The 22,382-nt window shown below is 43.8% G+C and overlaps 1 protein-coding gene across 1 annotated transcript in view; it reads left to right on the top strand.

Moving 5' to 3' along the window:
• WDPCP (WD repeat containing planar cell polarity effector) overlaps nt 1-22,382 on the top strand; it is a 147,429-nt gene that overhangs the window by 121,470 nt on the left and 3,577 nt on the right. The window contains exons 16-18 of the mRNA XM_058802338.1: nt 10,827-10,962; nt 17,448-17,542; nt 19,002-19,030. Of these exons, the coding sequence (XP_058658321.1) occupies nt 10,827-10,962; nt 17,448-17,542; nt 19,002-19,030 (260 nt within the window). The remainder of the gene's footprint in view (nt 1-10,826; nt 10,963-17,447; nt 17,543-19,001; nt 19,031-22,382) is intronic.

The following is a 22,382-nucleotide window of genomic DNA, read 5'->3' as shown; positions in this document are numbered from 1 at the left end:
CATTAAGCAGAGCACTGTATAAGTGTCATTAAGAGAGCTTAGCAACAGGATATTCTGTGATTCCAGATTCCAGGATACCCTTATGCATATCCTCTGTGTGTGTGTATATATATGTGTGTGTGTGTGTGTATGTGTGTGCAAGCACAGAGTTTGCATATATACACATTACCATAAAGTCTGAGGGTTTGCAGGTTTAAAACAACATGTTGGTACCAACTGTGTAGCATGTTTTCTATGCATTGCATCAGTGTTGCTAGTTTTCTATGCAGAGACACACACAGACCCCATAAAAACTTGGCCCTCATTTTATGAAAACTTACCTGAGACATTACCAACTTACTATCCTAAAGTCAGTACTTTTAAAGAGACTGAAAAAAAATCATGTAAGAATTTTCAGGTTTGGTACACATTAAGCTCGTTGATGTCAGAATAAGTTTAGTCCACACAACCTTCCAGCATGATAACATTTTTTTTTTCTGTGAAACCCACTGACTACAAATACGTTAGGCTGGCAGAGGTTAGAAAGCAATGCTGTTTTATAAATTGGGTTTTATTTACAGGTAGTATTCCCATTTTTTCATTATTTGGATTAGGCAAGTAACTGGTCCCAAGTTTTTCTTCATTAAAAGAAAAAGAAAAAACCTTCCTTTTAAGAGGTGTGTACTTCACAATTTTCAAACTTCAATAGCATAGAAATTTTCACTTGGTCAGAAAGCTGATTTAATTTGCTGCTGTTAAAGCTTTCAATTTTGCATCCATGAATTGTCAAATTAAATTCAGTGCATTGCTTAAATTTCTAGCTGCAGTGCATTTAGCCTAATTGCTTTGGTAAGTTGGGTGCTTAGTAACTCCTACTTCTCTGAATTTTCGTCTTTAAAGGCAAGCAAAATAAAGCCTGAGGGCCACAGGTGGGCTAGCCTGCTCTTTGGGATTCACCTGTGGGGTCTTTGGATATCTCTTCCAGTCTGACTGCATCCTCAGACCATATCTGATGAGGCTGCTCTGCTGACAAGGGAGAGCATTTAAACACCTGTAGGTTTTAGCTATTTAAGTCCAAATCAGTTTTGAAGCGACAAGAAAGGCTGAACAAAATGGTTCAGATTTCAGTCAGTTGTCAACTAAATGTGTGCACTGGGCCTTTAAGTATTTGGCCAGACACATCTTGATTGCTTGGCTTTTGTTTTCCCCCTTGGAAAGTCAGCTGGATAATGCCCTGTAGCCAAAGTCTATTCTGCCATGCTGTAAGTGGGCTGGGCTGGGGCTGGGGGGAGGGGGGGGTCCGGGTGAAGGGAGAATTAACCAAAACCAGAGTTATATTCAGGTATTTGCAAATTTTTGTAAGCCAAGGTGTTTGCAGTAATTTTCAGTTTTCTTGCCACATTAAATTTAAAAATCGTAGGGACATAAAATGATCCCAGCAATGCAATCTTTAAGGTGGGCTCTTTCTGCGGACAAATCACAAAGCAAACACAGACGTGATGGAAACAATCGAAGAAACTTCCACCAACAGCGCCCTCAGAGGCAAGCCCTGAGTGTCTAGTTTCTTCATCTTTGTTTACAGTATTTTTAAGGCTTTGAGTTCTCACGCAACATATATGTCATTAAATGGCTGATTCCTCTTTGCACACGTTGTTGTGATGGCCTGTGGCAACCTGAATTAATTGTTTCAGTAGTTGATGGTGGTTACTGGCCGTAATTATTATAATTTGCATTTATAAAAACTTCTTTCATCTAAGGATCTCAAAATGCTTTTGCACACATTTAATTAAGCTTCACAACATCCTGTGAGGTAAGTGTCAAGATTGTTGTTATATCCATTTTTACACGAGTTTCTCCAAGAAAACAAGGTCAGTCTCTAATGTGACTGGTATTTGGTTCACATCACTTGCACAGGACAGGTAGCATGGCTGCTGGAATTAGGAATGCTGATTTAGGTCACTTTGCATCTCCCACATGGCTCTTGCTGCTGCCACACTGTGTGGACACACGCACTAAGCCATGGCAAACACATGATTTCCAGTCTGAGGTGGCCCTTTCCTTCCCAGGAGCACTCGAGCAGCAGCAAAGTCTTGGGAAGAAAAAGAGATAAGCACCCAACAGGATGCACCAGATGAAAACCCACCTTGCAAAGATCTGTCCTTTCCAAACTTTCCACCTTAGCATTTAAGCCTCTCTTTGCAGTCTGCACACAGTAAGACGTGTCTGCTTTAGCCAAAGCCGAGAAAGCAGCTGCAGGCAATGTAGAGTCACCCTTCAGCAGCCACTCACTTGCTCTAGAAGAGGCTGCACACACTTCACCTCCACCCCCTACCAGCCTTAGACCCAACCCTTTGGGCAATCAGCAATTCTGAGATCTACTAAATCCTAGATTACCACTTGACAGATATTTAAAAGTGAGGATCAACCAAAGTAGAATAGACTTGGAACTTGGGGGACAGCAGTTTTCAAAAGCTCATTTCTTTTTCAAACATATGACTATGTTGTTTAAATTGAACCTAGCTCTCTGTAAGGTCGGTTGATCACCATAATAGCCCTGAGGAAGATACGTCTAAGTAAGTGCTTGCAAATTGAGTAAGGAGTCCCAGGCCATACCTGCATGAGTTCTTTACCATCCTCATCAATTTATGTTTACATAAACTGTTTACATGTGGCAATGACCAGATTAGCTATTTGGAAAGAACTCTGCCTGTGGATGCACTTATTCCAAAATAAAAGCCACTTTGCTTTTCTAAATTAAGTGCACTTAGAGGTAGAGAATGATTATTCTGAATAACATAAGAAAGGAAGTAATTTCATTCCCAAGTAGTGTATTGAGCAGAAATATTCTGAAATAATCTGTCTAATTTCTCATGTTGATGCTTTTTAAGACACAGACAAAGTCACAGAATTAACAACCAATTTAGTTTTCCATCCATTGTTTTCATGGAGAGGGTGTGCCAGTGCAAGGCAGGAGTCAGAGATTCCTTTCAGTTTCCCTGAGTCAATGTACAGGATTTACTCTGGTTCATGTCTCTCTTGTGGAGGAAGTAATGCCTGGCAGCCAGAGGAGAAGGTCTGACACAAGAACACGCGTAATTTCGTTTTACCTGATGCTGTCTACTTAACTTTCATCAGAAATGGGACAGTCATTGGCCTAAGCCTGTGTTTTCACTGAAGCTTTCTTCTGCTTTTTTACTCCTCCAAACTTGTTCATGCCTGCTGTGGCACAGAAAATTATGGCAGCAACCATACTTGACATGCATGACAGAACACAATGCCTTGGGAATCCCAGCATCAGGCCCTCAGAGGAGTTTTTATTGCTGCTACCAGAAAGTTTTCAAATTAGTATATTTGGGGTATGTTTCTTTATTTGGAAGGGGGGGAGGTAAAAATTCTCCTTGTGTTATCTCATATTGCAGTAACTGAGACTTGATGGGTACTACATTATCCTTTTTGGACCTCAATCACTCCCAAAGATTCAAGATGAACTCTGCCTGCCCAGGCACCAGAGTCAGTGCCCCAGGGAATTTCTTCATATCTAAGGGATGTGCAGGATGTGTACTCGCATGCCCTTGCTGCCTCTCAGCCCTAGCTGTACATGCAGTTTTGCTTTAGGAACCTGTACCTCCAGTATTGCAATATCTTTTTCAGTCTCTGTCATCAAGAGTTTAAATACAGTTCAGATCAGTGTTAGTGGCCCAGCTCCAAATGAGGAGAATTGCTGCAATTCGTTATCTTGACAAATTAACTGGTCTGAGGCAATTCCTTTTTGAGAGAGATACAATTACCTAACTCTTGAACTCCAGCCTTGCTCCAATGCTGTGGCATAGCTATGCACCTGCTCAAAAAGTGTGGATACTACTTTCCCATCCATAAATACAATTCTTGCACTAGGAGCTGATTTTAAAGAAAAGGGTTTCTGAGGTGCCAAGGCAGCTGGTTGCACAGGGGAGGGACAGTATGGGAAATGCAGGGTCCTTGTCACCAAACCACAAGAGGAAAGGCTGGCACAGAGAGTGTTTTATCAGAGAAACGCATCACCAGTTGTCCCATCCTCTGTTTTGAGTCCAGCTTCCTGATCCTGAGTGGAAGAAGGTGGCTTTCCTGCTCCCAATCCACCACATGGAAAGGAGTAGCCCACTCAGATGAAACCAGATTAAGAAAAAAAAAATCCAAGGTGTTTTCTTCCTGGGATTTTGGCAAAAATTTCTATTTCAGTCCTGCAGTCTTTATGTAACTGGTGGAAAATAGGTTGCCATCAGCACTTCCACTGCTGATGTGGACAGGAGCTGGTGCTCCTGGGAAGGCAGAGTGACCTCCAGCCTTGCCATCAACTCCTGGCCTTCAGGACGAGCTCCTTTCTGCCTTTTCTACCAAGGAATGAAAATAGATCCACAGTTACACATTGTTCTTCCAACCCAACGTGAGCAGATGCACTTCTCATCCTATTCCCTGTGGAAAGCAACTCCTTTTGCCCCTCAGCCATAGCTCACCTGTGGGCATCATCTTTCCTTGTAAAAGAGCTCCCAGATGCTGAAAGATATCCCTTAACCATTCATTTGAGCCACTGCCTTTTGGAAACTGTTTAGGATAAAGCCGTCCAGCAGAAGGCTTGTGTTTGCCTAGAGCCTCTTTGTATGGACTCGGTGGCTGGGAGTTTCCTTGAGCTCCTCTTTGAACTCCAAGCCTTCAGCATCCAAAACATTTAACCCTCAATTTCTTTTCTGCTTTATCAGTTTGGCCAGCTTCCAGCTGGCAGCATTCATTTGCAGGCTCCCATTCTGCATCTCGTGTTTGCAGATTTGTCTTTTTCAATTAACCCCTTGAAATGGTTTTCTTCTCCCCGGAGCCTACCGGCCTCTGGTCTGGCCGGCACTTCTCTCTGCTCCGGCTGCCTGAAGGGCAGGAGCTGTGGAGGAGCTGTGTCCCTGAGCTGGCAGTGCCAGGCAGAGGGTGCGCCCCACGCACAGAGAGCAGCTGAAGGAACACGCAGGTTCGGCACTGCCGGCTCTGCCCGTTGTGGGTTGGGGCTTGCAATGCCAGAGGCGCTCCTGCCTCTGTGGAGCCTCTGGAGCATCACTTGTGAATAATGAGATCTTCCCTGAGCGCTTTCGCTGGGATGCTCGGGAGCATGCGCCCACATTTCCACTGCTGCAGCCTTCACCCCAAACAATGGCAACGTCTGTGCTCGCCAGCAGCTCTTCCACAGATTTGTTTTAGAACAGCTATTTCTAGACAGTCACCTAAAATTTAAAACACAAAAAAAAAAAAAAAGGGAAAGGAAAAAAGAAAAAATGGAAAATAAAGACCGTGTCTAAAGCATCACTTACCAAACAAAGACATTGCCTAGTCTCCAGGATTGTCGTCCCTGCTGTAATTGCTGAGCAGTAGCAGCTGTAGGTTGCTCATCCTGGCACTCCAGCTGGTTCACAGGCATCCACGGGGAGGGGAGAGCCGCTCACCCACTGCCAGGATTGCCCAGCAAACTTCACACGGGCTGGGAAACCTGATAACATCTAGAGGTGCAGCATCTCTATTGCTGAGACACCAGGCAAGCCTTTGAAGTGAGACGGGCTGGAATTGAGGCAAATTCTTGGTTGTTCAGTCCCTTCCAGCTGGAAACTCACTACAGCTTGGTACTACCACATCTGAATCACCCTGTAAGACACACCTTTTACACCTTTCTCTTTTTTTTTTTTTTTTTTTTTAATTAATTAATATTGGCACTGCTGGGGTAGTTCCTAAGGAACTGATTACTTAGGCTCCAGGGAGATATAAAATTAACTATTCAGGCTGTGTAGCGGTTAGCTTAATTTTATGTATGATTCTAGCAGAGCAAAGGAGTAGTAGAGATGGAAATCTCAACCAATGCTAGTAAAGACTCAGCATTTCCATTTGCAGAAAGTTTTAAAACCAGATTTCGCAACAAGCTGCAGAAAGCTGCTAAGTAAAGTGTAACTGTCTACACTACCAAAAAAGCAAGAAAACAAAGCCATTGTTTATAAATGTTAGCTTCTTCTGTAGTTTTATCACATAACTTTTATATTAATTCCTAAATTTCCTGGCACACCCACTAAAACATTTTTACTGCTGCTAATACCTCTACTACACAAGTAGTGAAATAATGACATGTTATGCTACTATTAAGGATTGATTCTACTGGTAGTGATTGAAGTGCCTTATCTTCTCAGGTATCAAATTGTTAAACAACAGAACTGGGAGATAGTCAGATTTAATTTCAGGAATAATCTTATCCAGCTCTCTAAACAGTAACAGCTGTTCTCAATGCATTTTAGAAGTACTACAAAACCAATATTTCGACAATTTGTATTTGTCAAATGCAAACATGTCAGCCTTGGGAATTAACAAAACAACACAAAAATAATGTGAAAATAAAAATCCATGGAAAACTAGCCCAGAAAAAGTGAAGAAGTTTAGAGTTACATTTTTCCACACTCACAAACAAAGCTCTGTGGTTTCCCTGCAGGAATTTGTTGAAACAAAACAATTTTATTAGAATATGTTTATTTAGAAAGACGTTTTTTGGGAGAACCATTGTAGCCAAAAAAAAGAGCTGACCACACTCAAATCAGCAATGGAAGTTCCCAGTGATTTTGGTGCCAGAAGAATTTTATGCAGTGATTTTAGAAATAGCTTTATGTAGTTTGAGAAAACCTGGGATAGAATTAAGTTATCATAACTTGATAATGTGTGAAATTATGCTCAATCTCCTGTCTTCTGCAGCAGTTACCTGCTTTTAAAAAAATCCCCAAAGTATCATAAAATCATGACAGCTTGTTTTCAACAGGTAAAAAATAAATACTTAATTACAAAAAGGTTTTCGCGTAATAAGAGAAAATACTAATTTATTTACATAAAATTAGGTGTTCAAGTAAAAAAATTAATTTTGTTTAAATGCCTAAGAGAAAGAAAGTGTGATTGTTAGTAAAGTCTGCAGTTTTATAGCACTCACTGGAATTAACTTGAATTTGCATTTCTTCAGACCCTTGATTAGTTTCTCTCAGAAAAACGCTATTTACCTCCTTTTTTTTTTTTGTAAAACAGCAGTGTGGCTGAAGTCTGTGTGGTTCACTGGGAGTTCATTGGGATATATTTGCAATTCCTGAAGCAAAAAGGTGATATTTTATCTTTAGAAAGAGTTACATTTTTTTGAACTTATTGAATTTTTCAGAGATCAGCATGAAGAGTTCTGATTAAATGCTTGCTTCAGCGTTTTAAAGGCTTCTTGTGTCCCTGTTGCCTAAGGAGGTCGTACACGAGGATTGCTCTGTAAACATCAGATTGTACAGAATTGGCTCTGCACACCATGCCAGGCACACAAAGAGGAAGTCAAATGGCTTATCTCTCACTTATCAACTAGTTTATTTTTCACGCCCAAAAAAGGCTGCTACAAGAGCAGCTGCTACTTTGTAAATAATTTAATGGCTGCTGTTAAGTAGAGCTGTCAATTTTGCAAACAATATTAAAAGGAGATTTACGTTTTACCGCAGATTTGCACGTTTTGAAATGCGTTTTTATCCCTGGAAGTCCAGTGCAGGATCCTGGAGAATGGAAACAGCTTCTGATTTGCAGACACAGATTCAAAAGAGAATAGATATGTTTAAATAATGACAGATGTGTGGGCAGGCAAGGCATGATATCTCATCACCTGCATGCATTACCCAGAGAGCATCTTGCTCATTAAAGCATAGGAGAACTTTCAGTGGACTTGTAAAGAAAGATATTTGGCTCTTTCAGACAGGTGTGGGATGTAGCAATGGCAATTACCACTTAATTTTGGAAATGTAGAATATGCATTGGGTCATTGTATGTTTGGGTATATACAATGCTATCCCAATATTGATCATGACAAATAGGATTTTTTTAAAAGATTTTAGCACTAAAGTTTCATATTCTTGCATCTGGTAAATTACTTTCATGATGAAACCACAACATTAGCACAATACCAACGTTCAAATTTTTGAAATTCAAATTCAGATTGAAATCCCCAGATCGTAACATGTTAAGCAAATAGCAGTTTAGAATTTAAACAGCAAGAGTTTATTGTGCCAGAAGGCAAAGGAATATCTCGGATTGCCTGAATACAAAATCTTAGGTGAAACTTATGATCTCTCCAATGTTAGCACAAAGTCAAATCTCTATCAAGAACCAAATCCTAGCCAGAGCCCTCATCTCTGTGGCATTGTTGCCAAAATCCTTCCCTTTCTAATTCAAAGTGGGATATGTTGCCTCTAGTTTGGGAAGGGCTGTGTTGTTTAAACAGTGTTCCTTGTGCATTTGTTTTTCCTGCTTTAGCACTTCTCACAGGTAGCAGAGTCCATGTCCCACAACAAAAATATTTATTTCTTTACTCTATAGCTCATATCTGGTTTTGTGGTTTTGAACCACTCCTGACATCCACACTGCAGCTGTATCCCCAGACCACAAAAGGTTCAATGCTCATAACTATTTTAACATATCAGATATTTATTTTAGATATGAAAGTGCAGAGAAATCTATTTGCACTCCTGTGGGTAAGAACCCTGTTCTTCCCCTGGTTTTGTGCTTGCAGATGACAGACTGCTCTGTTTTCCATGAGGTTTCCATGAATCCAGTAGCATTGTTTAACAAGGTGTAGCTGGGCTACACCCACAGCACAAAATATCAGTCACTGACCATGCTGTAATTAACTGCTCATAGCATTCATATATTAGAAATAAGGCACCCAAGGACTCTATAAATCCAAATTGTAGCCCACTCCACATTAAAAAGCTGCTGGGTACCACCTGGAGCACATACATAAGTTACACTGAAGTGGTTGGTGTGAGGACTGGGATTTACTCAGCAATGGTTCTCAGCAGAGACAAGAAAATACAGACCAGCAGTGTGATGGAAAGAGATCAAGAAAAAGCTGACCTAGTTCTGATATGTTTCCTTTCTCAATACACACTCCTCTTTCAGCATCTCTCAGGGTTTTATGCTCTGGTGTGTCCCCACCCCCAGGAGCAGTGGCTCGAGAAGTCATGGACATCATATATTGGTGAAAGTTAGTAGCTTTAAGGGGGTAAATTATGTAGGCCTTAGTTGTTACTAAGTGGAAAAATAAAAAAGGAGAAAAGAAAAATTAATTACAGATGCTGTAATGTACAGACTGTACATCTGAGCTTTGACATTTTGCAAATTCAAAGGTTTAACAGTCTGTTTCTTAACCAACTCTGGCCAAGTGAAGAGGGAGGCTCTTCAGGACCAAAGACTATTCCAGGTGGGAGCACTGCAGTGGGACTTGTGGTCCAGACCAGAGGCTGTCAAAGTTTGTGCCACAAGACCTGTAGTGGATTTTGTCTAATTATGTTTTTTCCCCCATCAACAGGAATTCTGTTTAAGCCCTTTCCCAGAGCTCTTCACGTATATGAAAAGCAGCTTCTCACAAACATTTATAAGTTCTCAATACTGTACCTCTCATTCTTTTGGCTTCTCATTCTGCAAGGCTCCAAGAAGACAGCTCCAGAGAAACCTCCCTTACTAGCCCTGGATTTGAGTTTCTGGGAGTTAAGCATTGCCCATACACTTGTTTTCTCCTCTGCTTTTATTTCTCTTTGGATTCTTTTTTTCAAGATGGAGGAGAAATTGCACCAGTGCTGGTTTAGCACCTTTATTTATTGTAGTGTGGTGTGCATGCTTGAGGTGTGCTGCCTTCAACCGAGTTGGCCATATTCAACCATTCTCCACATTGGGGAATGGTTGAAAATGTGAGAACCAGCAGCACAGACGGACATGAGCTACCTGGGAAAGCCAAACCTTGCCACACTTCACCCTCCCTCCCACCACAGATGCCAGTGGTATTTAGGTGGCATGAAGAGTAGAAATAGTCCACAGCACTCCCACGGCATTGGATTTTTAAGACTCAGAGGTTCAGAAAGGCTTACCAGCAGATTTGCCCTCCTAAGCCAGCGAGCGTTCTGGGTCTCCAGACGAAATGTAAACCCAACAGTGTGGCAACCCTCGCCAGGCTGTTACATCCTCCCACTGCCCACGGTGCCACCACGGGTATCCTGCAGATCAGCTTATACAGGATCCAAGAAGGCAGAGAACAAGGGGAGAAGAACAGGATTAGAGGAGGAAAAAATGCAAAAGGGTCTTATGATTTTGAGAAAAATCTTTTAAAGTCTTTATCTGTAACAGGATTTTTTTCCTTAATCCCAACTCTGCTAGCCTGCAGTTTGATTAAATTTTTTATTTATTTATTTTATGTCTCACACCTAGAATATGCAATTCCTTCTTTATATTTTTAAGTGGTTCAGATATTTGTAAAGAATTTCTATTACCACAGGGCTCACCCTGGAACTTGTGAATTGGATGCTCATGCTTCACCTACTAAAGACTTCAGGCCTTAATTGTGAACCAAAATATTTTAAAACAAAGCTAAGGGAAGTCTTTATTTTTAAAGGAAGGAGTTACACATACTCCTCTGGGGAGCTAGTCCAATTGATAAGACTTTGATCCCTATGGCTCATGCAGCAGCCTTTGGCAGCCAGCTGGACCTTCTGTAGTTGACAATGTAGAGAATGCATTTCCTCCTTGCTATCTACAGCCAATACGCACTCTGTCTGTGTGTTTCAAAACCTCTTGACTCTGTTTCTTGGTGCTGGTCATTGGTTACTTGGCCTCCTTTTCAAGGAAAAAGCCAAGGGTGAAAGCTGTGGAAGCATGTGGGTTTCCATTCAGTTTGATCCCCTGCAAGAGAGGACACCCCTGTCCGTATGGGCATCAAAGGCAAACAGCTGGCAGCTTGATTAGAACTTTCAGATGAAGTAAGTGTGATATCATATCTTCATCCATCTTAACAGAACTTCTGGGGCAGTCAGATGAGGAAGACCCATCTTGTGAAGCTTTCCCTGACCAATCTCCAGATCAGGGAGGAGGGTGCAACCCGCCTGTTCCCGGCCCTGCTGACAGACCACCAACACAGAGCTGCTCCCACAGGTGAGCTGTGAATGGTTTCAAAATGTATGTTTGATATTCTGAACCTTTCTGACAACTGCAGTTGTTGTCTGCATCATGACTGTAAACACAATAAAACATTAACACACTAAAAATTAAGAAAAACCTGGAAGCTCAGAGGACACAGCATAGACACAATGAAATCTCCAGAAACACAGTTTGCAAGCTTTCAACCCACACTAGCACAACCATTTTCAAATTAAATCATCTGTGCAAAGGCAGCCTTGCTTGCTGAATGGGGAGAAAAGAGAAATACAGCAACGAAAACACATCAAATTAACAGTTGCAGGTAGTTAACAGAACTTTTAAAAAACTGACATGATCTTTACAGATTTCTGTAAGCAAATCACTAGCCTGTAATCAAAAACCCTGGGAAGATCTTTGGAGAGTGCTCTTCTTCTGAAGCTGATTAAAACCTTGAACTTCACTATGACAGAAACAATAGTTCTGATAATTGGGATTTTTTTTCCAGCACTTCCCTTGCTGGTGAACCTGCACACCGCCTTTCAAGGGATATGAAATTAAAAAGAAACAGCTCTTCTGCAAAGATTCAAAAAGCTTTTGTTTCTGATATTTTTCTTTGTGCATTCTTGATAGAAAAGAAAAAAAAAACAGTTATTTGTTCCCAGTGAGTATATAAATGTGTATTATATAGACTTCTTTTTATTTTCTATGCCTACTGTCTGTAGGAATGTTTTTAGTAAATCTGGTGTGAGTTTGACATTGAAGTTCCACATTACATTCATTCGAGACATTTGTATATAACTGTGCTGACATGGTTTGTTTTCTTCTTTCTTAATTTTCTTCTTTCCTTCTCTTTCTGGAAATCTATGTGTTAACTAGTTTTCTGTCTCCCCTTACATGGGGGTGTTGATTTTTTTCAGTATGCAGTGTTATATTCATTTTACCAGCTACACACCATGAGTGAAGTATTTATTTTATACATTGCCTACAACTTTCAGGATATGGACACGCTCTAAAGCTTTCAGAGCTATCTAATGGGTTTGGAGGTGGGCCTGGCTTTAAAAATACAGTGCACAGTTATTCCTTCTTAACTTTTGGGATAAAGATACCACTGTACTGATATGGGCAAATTCTAAAGACAGTCTCCATGCTGGAGGCTGCGTTGTCTCCAGAGGGCTCCAAGTGCTCCAATCAAAGGAGCTCCTTTAGCAACACACCAGAGCCGAGACTACTCCCAACACGCCTGTGATCCCAAGGTATAAACACGCTGTCCTCCCTCCCTTTTGCTCACCCTTTTCCTTCTGGAGGTTGCTATGAGTCACCCAGCTCTGGCAGTCCCACGTCTGCCTTCGTCAGGCATCTGGGGAGAGGCTGAGAGCTCAACTTTGCCCCGACTCCTTGGGCTCCCCACCTGACCTGCACCTACCCAGGTGGGTCACCATGAGTTGCTGAGCCTCAGGAGTGGCTCCTTGCAGTCACCAGAGCTGCATAAATGGCTGGGATTTCCCAAGGCTTTTGGTTGGAGAGCATAAAGTGAGCTCCCACCCGTGCACCAGCTCCTCCACCTGCGGACGCCTGGAGATGCCGCTGACCTCTGACAGCAGAGGCTGGAGATTTTGGTGGCCACTTACAAAGCCATGGAAGAAAACTTCTCACAGCTCTCCTGGCTGGCCACAGCTGCTCCAAGCCTGCCAACAAGAATTTAGGTTTCAAAGGCACTCCCTGTGACAACACCAGCCAGGTGGGAAGGTCACCTACCTGCTGAGGCACAGGTGACTCCAACAACTTCTTCCCTGTGCCTGAAAAAAGCCACAGGTGGCTACAAGCACCCAGCTGTGGCTTGGTTTGCCTCCAGTTTCTCACAGTTGCTCTTCTACAATGCATCTGCTGCCAAGTCTGCATCAGACTTCTTCATGTGAAGAAATCTCTATAAAGAAAGGAAGTTTTAGTGCTGGGACCCTACACAAATAGGGCTGTTCTCTATTCTGCGATCATTGCAGTGTTTCATCTCTCTGTCCCAGATACTCCAGCATTACCAGAGACTTCTGGGTTTGTATTTGGCTTCTTCTGGGTAGCAGTGGTTCTTTAAGTTCCTGTAAGAGACTACACCAGGACTTTGCAGCTCTTCAGCAAGAGTATCTGATGGCTGTTCTTTCAGAGTCTCTTGTTATCTGCCTTGGCTTTACATCTTTGTACCAGCTAGTCACACCAATTACACATTACTGCATTTCTAACACATCTACCCCTATCAGTCCCAGATGCTGTCCTAAATCTGCATTTCACTCAATTTTGAAAGCTCATCTCCAGCACGTATGTCTTTCTTCCTTGTATTTCAGCTCTTGGGAAAGCTGGGGCATATCTCATGAGTTACATCTAGGTAGAAGTCATGAGCAAGGGCCCTATGAAGACTAACAGAAGACACTTATGTTTCACTTGCCTAACACACCTTGTTTCTGATGCCCTTCAGGGAGTTTGACATCTGCATATGTGTAACTGGAGCCCAGTTTTCAGGCTGCGTGATTAAAAAATCACTTCAACTAACTCTTCACATCATCATCTCCTTTGCTTAAGCAGGAAAGCCATAATCTGGGATGAAGACAGGGACAGAAAACGGACAGAAGAGGCTGGAAACAAAATTGTAATTCATAAAACAATCTCAAGGGTTTATTTCTTTAAGAACTTATTCTTGATTTATCTCCATGATTTATGGAAGCAGCAGTGGTGTTGCTGCCAGTGGAGAACTGTAGTCAGCTTCCTGAGCCATACACACACAAAAAGTTATGGGCAGTAAAGATTTCAGGACAACATTACAGAAAGCAGCGATTCATTTGCTCCCTGATTTCTTTCACTCTAACATAAAAAGGACAGTTAAACACCACCAACAATGCACAGTCCAGTGAATAATTTTATAAGATAAAGATCTCACCTCTGGCTTACGTTTGGCATTGACCGTTGCCTTCTCTCCTTCCAAGTGTCAGCTATGTTTTAGCCTGGAAGTTCCTCTCCTCCCTTTACTTTTGTTATCTGTTTATGAAAATGTTTTGATCAGCATAACCCTGCAGCAGAAGCTGGCACTTGAGGAGGATATTCTGAATTCTGCTGTTCAGAGGACCGAGGTAGCATGCTGATCCTCTCAGCCACACAAAGGAGCTGATCAGGGGCCTGTGAGACAGCTCGTTTCTGATGGGTCAACCAGAGAGTGCCTGGGACCATGTCAGAGTCTGGCACCAGAGTCACACAGAGCTGTGACTGCACTCACTCCTCTGCCGCTGGCCCTGGAAGCTGCAGTGTGGGTTTCCTCCCCATCAGTGTCTCATTCTCTTTCCTTACCATAATGTGTTGTGGGCTTAAGTATCTTCCATTTGTTGGCAGTGTGTGAAGCTGGGTTGGAGGGGTTTTTAGCTCATTATCCGTCTACCTAGTCCCCATTTCTTAAACCGGAACTACTCCCATTTTAATTAGGCTCTCTATTATTTTAATACAAGTGATTAGGATAGGAGGAAAAAAGTGTTTATCATCACAGTGATTTTTACCATAAAACTTTCTTGTTGGTTATGTCCTTAAAAATACACACATTCCTACTTCTCTACAAAGTTTTTATTTAATCTCATGAGCATGTCTGTATATTTTGAATCTGTAGCATCACTGACCAAACCTTAGGATGTTCTAACAGCATCTTTCATTTCTTTATGTTGGTTATTAAATCAGCATAGAGGGAGGGAATTAGAGTTATCCCACGGCATCCCCTTTTGTATGTCACATTAAAAAAACCCCATTAAATGGATTTCTTACTCCTACCTGACTGTTCTGTGCAAATAAAGTAAGCATTCATCACTGTTATGGCTTCTACCTGTTTCAAAAGTCCTCTCTAACCAGGAAGCAAACCCAGTCATAAAATAGCAGGAATATAGGTTGAGGGATAGCATCTGCCAGGTTCAGGTGTAATCCTACCAGCTGCTGTATCTGCCCGAGCAGTTTTCAGTTCCAAATCAACTGTTAATGGGTGTGATGCAGGGATGTGGTGATGTGGTGGAGGAAATTCATGTCAGAAGTGGGATCCAGCAGCTCAGCTGGATCCAGTGCTCTTCCTGCCTGGCTGCTGCAGCCTTCCCTCTCTTTCCTTCTCTTTCTTCTCTTCCTTCTCATTCTTTGCCACTGCTCAGCTCAGGAGCTTCATGTGCCTCAAGAATGCAACAGCAGGCAGATATAAATGGCTTTGTGCAAAGTTGCACTCTCAATTTCTACATCTGTAAAACTGAGATAGTGCATTACCGAATTCAGAGGGGCAAATTAATCAGTCAGTGTGCACACTGCACCTTGAAAATACAAAATTAACTCTTCTTAGCCCATAAGTGCTCAAGATGCATCAAGGTGTGTTCCATGGCCTCTTGATTCCACACAAAGGTCCTCTTGATTAAATTAGATTGCTAATGTATTAACGCATTAGCACACTTGAAGAAAGAAAAGTTTGAAAAAGCAATTTGGCTTCATCACATGAATGGCATGTATACTTAATGGAAATTTTTCCAGCATTCACAAAACAAAGAAAAATCAATAAAATGTCTGCCAACTGTTCCACTGAAAACATTTTATAATCTATAGCACTGAGAATCCTGAGCCAAGATAAACCAGCCTTGCTGACAGAAAATACTGACAATTATTTTACATTGATTCAACTTGGCCCAGCCCAGACTGACCTTGTTTATTCATCTCAGTCTCTTAATTCATATTAACTTGGCATCAAAATGGGACATGTGGCATGTGGGCTGAAGACCCATTTCTGTATCTTAGACTCAGATAAATGTAGTGCATTGAGTACTTCCAGTGCCTTGAGCTCTTAGGTAGATTTATATGCATTAGACTGAACTGGTTAAGTTCCTTTTATCCCTGCTGGGCTTTTCATGTCTGTTGACTGTAAAACTAGAAGCTCAGTAGAGGTAACATCTTCTTCTAAGCCTTTGGATATACATGAAATCCTCCCAGTACTGGTCAATTTTAAAGACGCATCCAAAGAGGATGGAGGGTTTTAAGCTCTTTTAAAATATAAAAATAGAAGGGTTATGGCAATTTGGCAGCCAAAAAAGCAATTTGCGGGTCTCGGCAGAATCCAAGGCTGTGTGTAAGAAAGCTGATCAAGACACTACAGAGGAGATAATGGGGTCGAAGAGCAGAAGAATCCCCCTGCTTTTGCAACCAGCATAATCTGGTCTCCAATGAAGTTTCTTAGTTTCTTATACTGAACCAATAAAGCTTAGTGTGATGGGAGAGTTGCATTACTGCAGCTTAAAAATGTCTCTAGAAAGCTGATGAAGAGAGGTGCTTTTAGTTGCTTTACATGCGCCCAGCTGCTTGCATAGCTGTCTTCTGGCTGGTAGTGGGAAGACAAAAGCATGAGGAAAATCTCAGCTTTTTCTTTAATTATTTATGTTCTCACCAGTAATAAAGGGCTTTTTATGTCTGGAATGTATTATTTGTATTATCAAAGCTAAATGAGATTTTGCACTGTGGTAGTGAAGAAATTGGTTGCTGCACAAAAGCGTTCACATTTTTATTCTCACAGCTACACTGCTGTTGTAGCTGAAAGTCACCCTTGAGTAAAACACTACTTGAGTCAAACGACTACATCCACTGAGGAGGAAAAGCTACCCAGATGATGAGAATCCTCCCAAAAGGGTTCCCAGTTGGCCTGGCATTGGATGTTTAGTTTATTTTCTCTACTTGACTCGTTCTTGATGAAAGCAATGCTCCCTTGGACTTCACCAGTGCCTGGTAGGTTGTGGATGGCAGGACAAGCAGCAAGTCAGCAAGCCAAGGTGGCACAACGTGGCCTCCAGGTTTCCATTTCCACTGCACTGGGAATGGATTGCCTTTCCACATGGCTGTGTAAGCAGACATTGATGATGGCTGAAGAAACCAAGACTAGCAAAACAAAAAAAAAATCCCCAAAAAACTTAAACAAAATAATAAAACCCCAACAATTTAGTCTGCATCTTCCATAACAAATAGTTGATGCCTTCCTCCCTGCACTTCCTTCACAACTTGGATTTCAGTGATGAAAGTGGTGTAGAGACAAAAATTTCAGAAAATCAGTGCTGTATTTTGAGTCTGATATCTTCCTCTCCTGGCATCTGCCCAACTTCCTCTGTGCAGGGCTGCCAGCAGTGCCTGGTGCCTGCTATGTGTGTTACATGTCCCCAGCCTGTCCTGCTTAACAAAACTGTAATTACTCAAAACACCACCAGCTTTATACCTCGTCTTTGAATGACAGGACAGTACTGGAGCGACTGCATGGCCAAATGAGCGATCCTAGTGACGCTCAGTCAACAAACCTACTGGCATCTGATGGAAAAGAGCTGCAGTTTGTAGCCAGGAAATTACACAGGCTGCTGTATACTTGAAAAGATAGAAAACAAACAGAACAGCTTTACTCTGCTCTACAGTGTCTCCCCAGCTCTGCAGGCATTGCTCCCTCTCCTTCTATCACTTCTGTTTTGTTTTCCAAGACCCACCAGCTGCAGACAAGCAGAAGACGCTGAGCCTGGAGCAGATGGCCACACCACCTCCCTGATCAAGAAAACATTTTCCAGCAGCCAGGAAGGTAAGTGAACAAGTCTTTTTCAAATATGCACAGAGGGATGAAATTAGAAATATTGGTAATTCATATCTTGAACATTCATTTGGGTCCAGGAGGAAAAACAAGGCATTGCAGCATGAGCTCGGTTTGTGTATTCCTAGCAGGGAGGACTCAGCTACTGGCTCATGGAAAGTAGAATAAGTCAACCAATCACCTGAATCTCCTTATCTTGCAGCAGTATCCCTGATTTAACACAGACAGGCAGGCTTTGTTACTCCCAGCTGTTGTGGCTCTGTTACTGTGTGCAGCAGCCAGCAGCCGCAGCAGAGCCTGCCCACTTCCATGGCTGGGGCAGCAGCAGCAGCGCCCGCGGTTCCTGCGGCACTGGGAGAAGCGAGGGCGGCTGCCTTGCTTTGGCAGCACTTGGCATTCCCATCACAGCAGAGCCCAGGGAGTGCAGCAGTCCAGCAGAGGAGCAGGCCAGCACGAGAAGGTCATGGTTAAAGAGCTGTCCCATGAAGGAAGTCAGGCAGGGATAGGTCAGAGTGTTTGCACAAGGGGTGAATGAGGGTTTTATCTCCTGCCCTGTCCGGGTGTCCCGTCGCTGTACAGACAGGGAGGTAGGAACAGAGCCAGTCTCCAGGCATGGGGAGGCCAGGTGGTTCCTACAGCCACAGCTGAAAGAGATTATTTCAAACAAGCCAGTTATGGATACACTTCCAACTTGCAGTGAAGCTGAACTTGCCACTGCCACAACGGATCAGTCCTGCTGCCCCCTCACCACCTTCGTCTACTCACGTTCTTGGGACCATGCAGGGAGCTGACAGCACATTAACCCAACCCAAAAAAGTTGTTAGTTTTCTCTCCCGTGGCCTTCTGTCCATCCCATGAACCAACCTGCCCTGTGTGGGGATTAGAAGACACCACAGACAGCACCAAGCAAGGGGCGGAAGGACACTGCCTGCAGCAGGACTTCTTTTTGATGTTGGCAGCTGTTAATTCAGCTCAAGCTGTAACATGAAGCCTCATCCTGAAGCAGCTCCTGCAGCAAGCTGGCAGCACACAGCCCTCCCAAGACAGAGGTGAGCACTCAGGCAGGCAGCCCCACCACCCCAGGGCTCCCCCACTGCAGGGAGAGCGGCGTGCTGCAGCCACGACTGTCCCAGCCTGCCCATCCCAGTCCTGAAACAGCTCAGGACTACCTGGGATCCCTGATCTGCTGCTGGCCTTGCATCTCCACACTGCCACAAAAATCATGATTGCTTTAACTTGTGGTGTTTGAGGGAATATACATATCCTACGTGTATAGACTTGTATATGCAATATATTAAGTATTTTAATTCATCCATTGAATAACATGATATAAAATAGCTTTCTTTATCAAAAAAGTGAAAGTAATACCTCTGTTTGTTTGGGTTTTTCAGTGAGTTAAATGGAATGTAAATAACATGGTGGGTGTTTTTATTTTTTTTTTTCCTTGAAGGAAATATGAAAGCCATTCCTTCAGAGCAGGTAACGCATTTCTGATTTATTATTTTATTTTGCTTATTATTATTTGCTCTATTTTGAAGCTTCCTGAAACTCCCCAAGCCTGTCCATGCAAGCTGTCTGCCTGCAGGGCTCTTGCTGGAATTGGTAGAAATCCTCCTCTATGGTTCTGCTAGAGTAGGGCTTCACCTGCTGCTTTGTGTTGAGCACAGCACATGAAGCTCTCATCCTCCAGCCACATTTATCTTACACGAGCTAACCAGCACTTGGCTTGGCACTTCCAAGAGGAAAATTGCAGGGAAAAGGGGTGAGATGCTTCCCTATGTTTCATTATATCTCTGAACTGATTTAACTGTGAGGTGCTGCCAGTGGAGGTGGTCCATCCCTTCCCACACGGCCAGCCTCCAGGCCTTGTCCCTCTACCAGCTCAGGCTTCCAGCCTGGAGGAAACTCATTGTGGGGGGAGAGGAGGAGAAGGGAAACCTGCCCTGCCCCCCATGTCCTTCATCTGCCACGGGGACATTCCCTCCTGGCCTGGTTTGGGATCCCAGGTGTTGGGAGTCAGTGGGGGTGCACAGAGAGCACAGACAGAGGGTGAGCCTCTCTGCAGAGCTGGTGAGTCAGCAGCATGCAGCACAAACATGCTGCCTCAGTTCTACACTACAGGAAAAACTACAATAAAATAAAACAAATGATAAAATAACTCGTGGCAGCACCAATGAGGGCATAAGAGTGCCTGTGTTTTAGCCTTCTCCCAATTACAATTCCTGTTTAAACTTTTATTTTTGAGGCCAAAGTATTCAGTGTTTGGCCTCAGTGCAAACAGATCATAAAAAAAAAAAAAATTGAAAGAAACACTTCAACCTTCCAGCAGAGCAGGATGGCACTTATTTATTTCTTTCATTACAAAACCAGCCTGTGCCAAGTAAAATTGTGCTCTAAGAGCTGTTCTACCAGTCCTGAAACACTGAGGAAGAACACACAGCGGTCCCACCTCTGCAGCTTCCTGCAGGCCCCTGTGCCTTTGCACTGGGTGGAGGATGGGCACAGGCTGGGGACCAGGGGCCAGAGTTCACCACGTCAGGGTCGCACCAGAGGGAAATCCTCATCTCACAGGACCTCTCTGTTTGCCTTTGGATGATCTTGGTGGCCTCAGGACACAGAGTGAAGTAAAGCACATCAGCAAGGATGGTCTGGAGACATTGGGGGGATTCCTGGCTTTGCAGCTGGGTCAGCCAGCTGTTCATTCCCCAAGCTCTGGGGAAGATGTCCTTGCATTCACATAAGCAGTTTAATTAATAAACTGAGAAGTTCATTTGAAATTTCTGGTCTATAACAGTGAAATCCACAAGCCCAGACATTCAGGCTGTATAAGGAGAATGATGCACAGAAGAAAGCTTTGCCATCATATCATTAAGGACCTACCCAAGGGAGTGGTTAAAGCATTCTTTGGTTCCAGAAAGTCACTGCAACTGAGTGGTCACTGTTGCTAAAAGCTGGTGGGTCAGAGTGTGACCTCTGTGACCTGGGAGTAGTGTTTTGATTTCAGCACACATCACAGAGCTGCTTGTGCACAGGAAAATGGGGCACGTCCATCTGAGCTGCTCTGGACCCAGGGAAGGGAAGCAGCAGCTTTGGGCTGCAGAGGAACGTGGCTGGCAGGGTAAGGGGAGCCTCTAGTGCACACCAAGGTTTTTGGAGAAGGACAGCCACCCATGTAACACTAACTATATGCTTCCATAAAGTTACATTTCCATAAAGAAAACATTTCCATCAACATTTTGTCTTGACTTTTAATGGCATGTGGAAATTCAGAATTCTTGCAGCAGCTGGGTACCAGCACGGGAACTAGCACCCAGCAAATCAGACCAGACCCTTCTAGCTGGACTGACCTGTGGCTTTAGTCCAACACATCCCAAATCCATCCCAAACCCACCAGCAGCAGTTCTTCCCTGGACACTACCAGCAGCCTGCTGCATGCTGCTGCATTCCTGAGGTCCATTCCTGAGGTCCCCCTTTCACCCCGCTGCCTCCCGGGCTGGCGTCCCCCTGACTCCACTTCCCGCATTGCTTCAGCCGGAGCTCGCACAATACTGGGCTTGGTGCCACCCAGGGGAGCACACCCAAAACCTGGCCCTTCTTGCACAGGCAATTCTGCAGGAAGATCCCTGCAGCTGGGAGCCAGAGGATTTGCTTTGCCCTCCTTTGCCAGTTTGCTGGGGAAAGGCTGGAGCTAGGGGTGACCTGTTCCCAGTATAAAGGGCCACTGAGGCCTCTGCAGGGATGGACCTGACACGGGCCTGCCTTCTGTAGGTGCATCACAGCACATGAGCTCGTCACTCGCTGCTGCTCTCAGCTATGAGGAAGTTTCTCCTCCCTGAAACTGTGGAGATCGTGCAACAAACTGTTCCCAGTGACCTGCCAGAGCAGCTGGCTGTCACACAGCCAAGCACTGCTCAAGCTGTTGAACAAGATTTGTTTTCTGGAGGAGAGCGTTAGTAGTAGCTCAGAGACGAGACTGTGCTCCCATGGGGGTCCTTTGTGTCCCCCCAGCACCAGCACAGGTCACCTGTGTCCTGCCTGCAGCCCAGTGGTGGGACGGTGATCATGGGCAAGGGCTGCTGAGGTTTCTCAGCTGGCAATAGGACAATGCTGTCTTAGGTGGCTTTGCCAGACAGGTTTTAGGCTGGCCAGAGGATCCACCACTGATCACAAAGGTGGGGATTGAGGACAGATGGTGGAGGAATGAGGATAACCTGCAGCTTTCCTTGTCATGTGCATGGCTTGTGTGAGTATGGCTCCTCAGGCAGCAGGGCTGAAGCAGGTGAGAAGTGAGCATCCCATGCTCAATATTGGAGTGGCCAGGATTTGGTGTTCATGTTCCATCCTGGAGGTGAGATTAGGGTGGCCTGGAGGACTGTGCTGCTTGAGAGTCAGCCCAGCCTTGTTGTTCTGAGCAGGGTGGTCCCAGAGGCCCCTCCTGCTCTGCGTTATTCTGGGATTTGATAATCTTGAGCAGCTGTGTAGGTTGGTTCAGAGCTTCCATGTAGCAGGTCCCAGAGATGGATCAGTGAAACCAAGGCTCCAAACACCTTGGTCACCTACCTTGGTACAAACAAGACCCTTTGGAAAATGTTAATCTCAACTGCTCTCTTGATCCTGGACCAGAGACTGATCCAGACAATTTAAGATGCTGAAGCCAATGGCTCCTTATAACTACCAGGTGATAATCTATTATCACTCAGTGGATTGTCTATCACCCAGAATGGTTTTATGTTGTGCTGTTCAAGGGGAACAAGGCATTCCCAGTGAAAAGCAGTGGTACCCATGGATCCTAGCAACAGGCATGTCCTTCCTCCTAGTCATTCCTGCAGGT

This window comes from Ammospiza caudacuta, chromosome 3 (genome assembly GCF_027887145.1).
Source record: "Ammospiza caudacuta isolate bAmmCau1 chromosome 3, bAmmCau1.pri, whole genome shotgun sequence".
NCBI classification, from domain to species: Eukaryota; Metazoa; Chordata; class Aves; order Passeriformes; family Passerellidae; genus Ammospiza; species Ammospiza caudacuta.
This window is presented reverse-complemented; position numbering and strand designations above follow the sequence as displayed.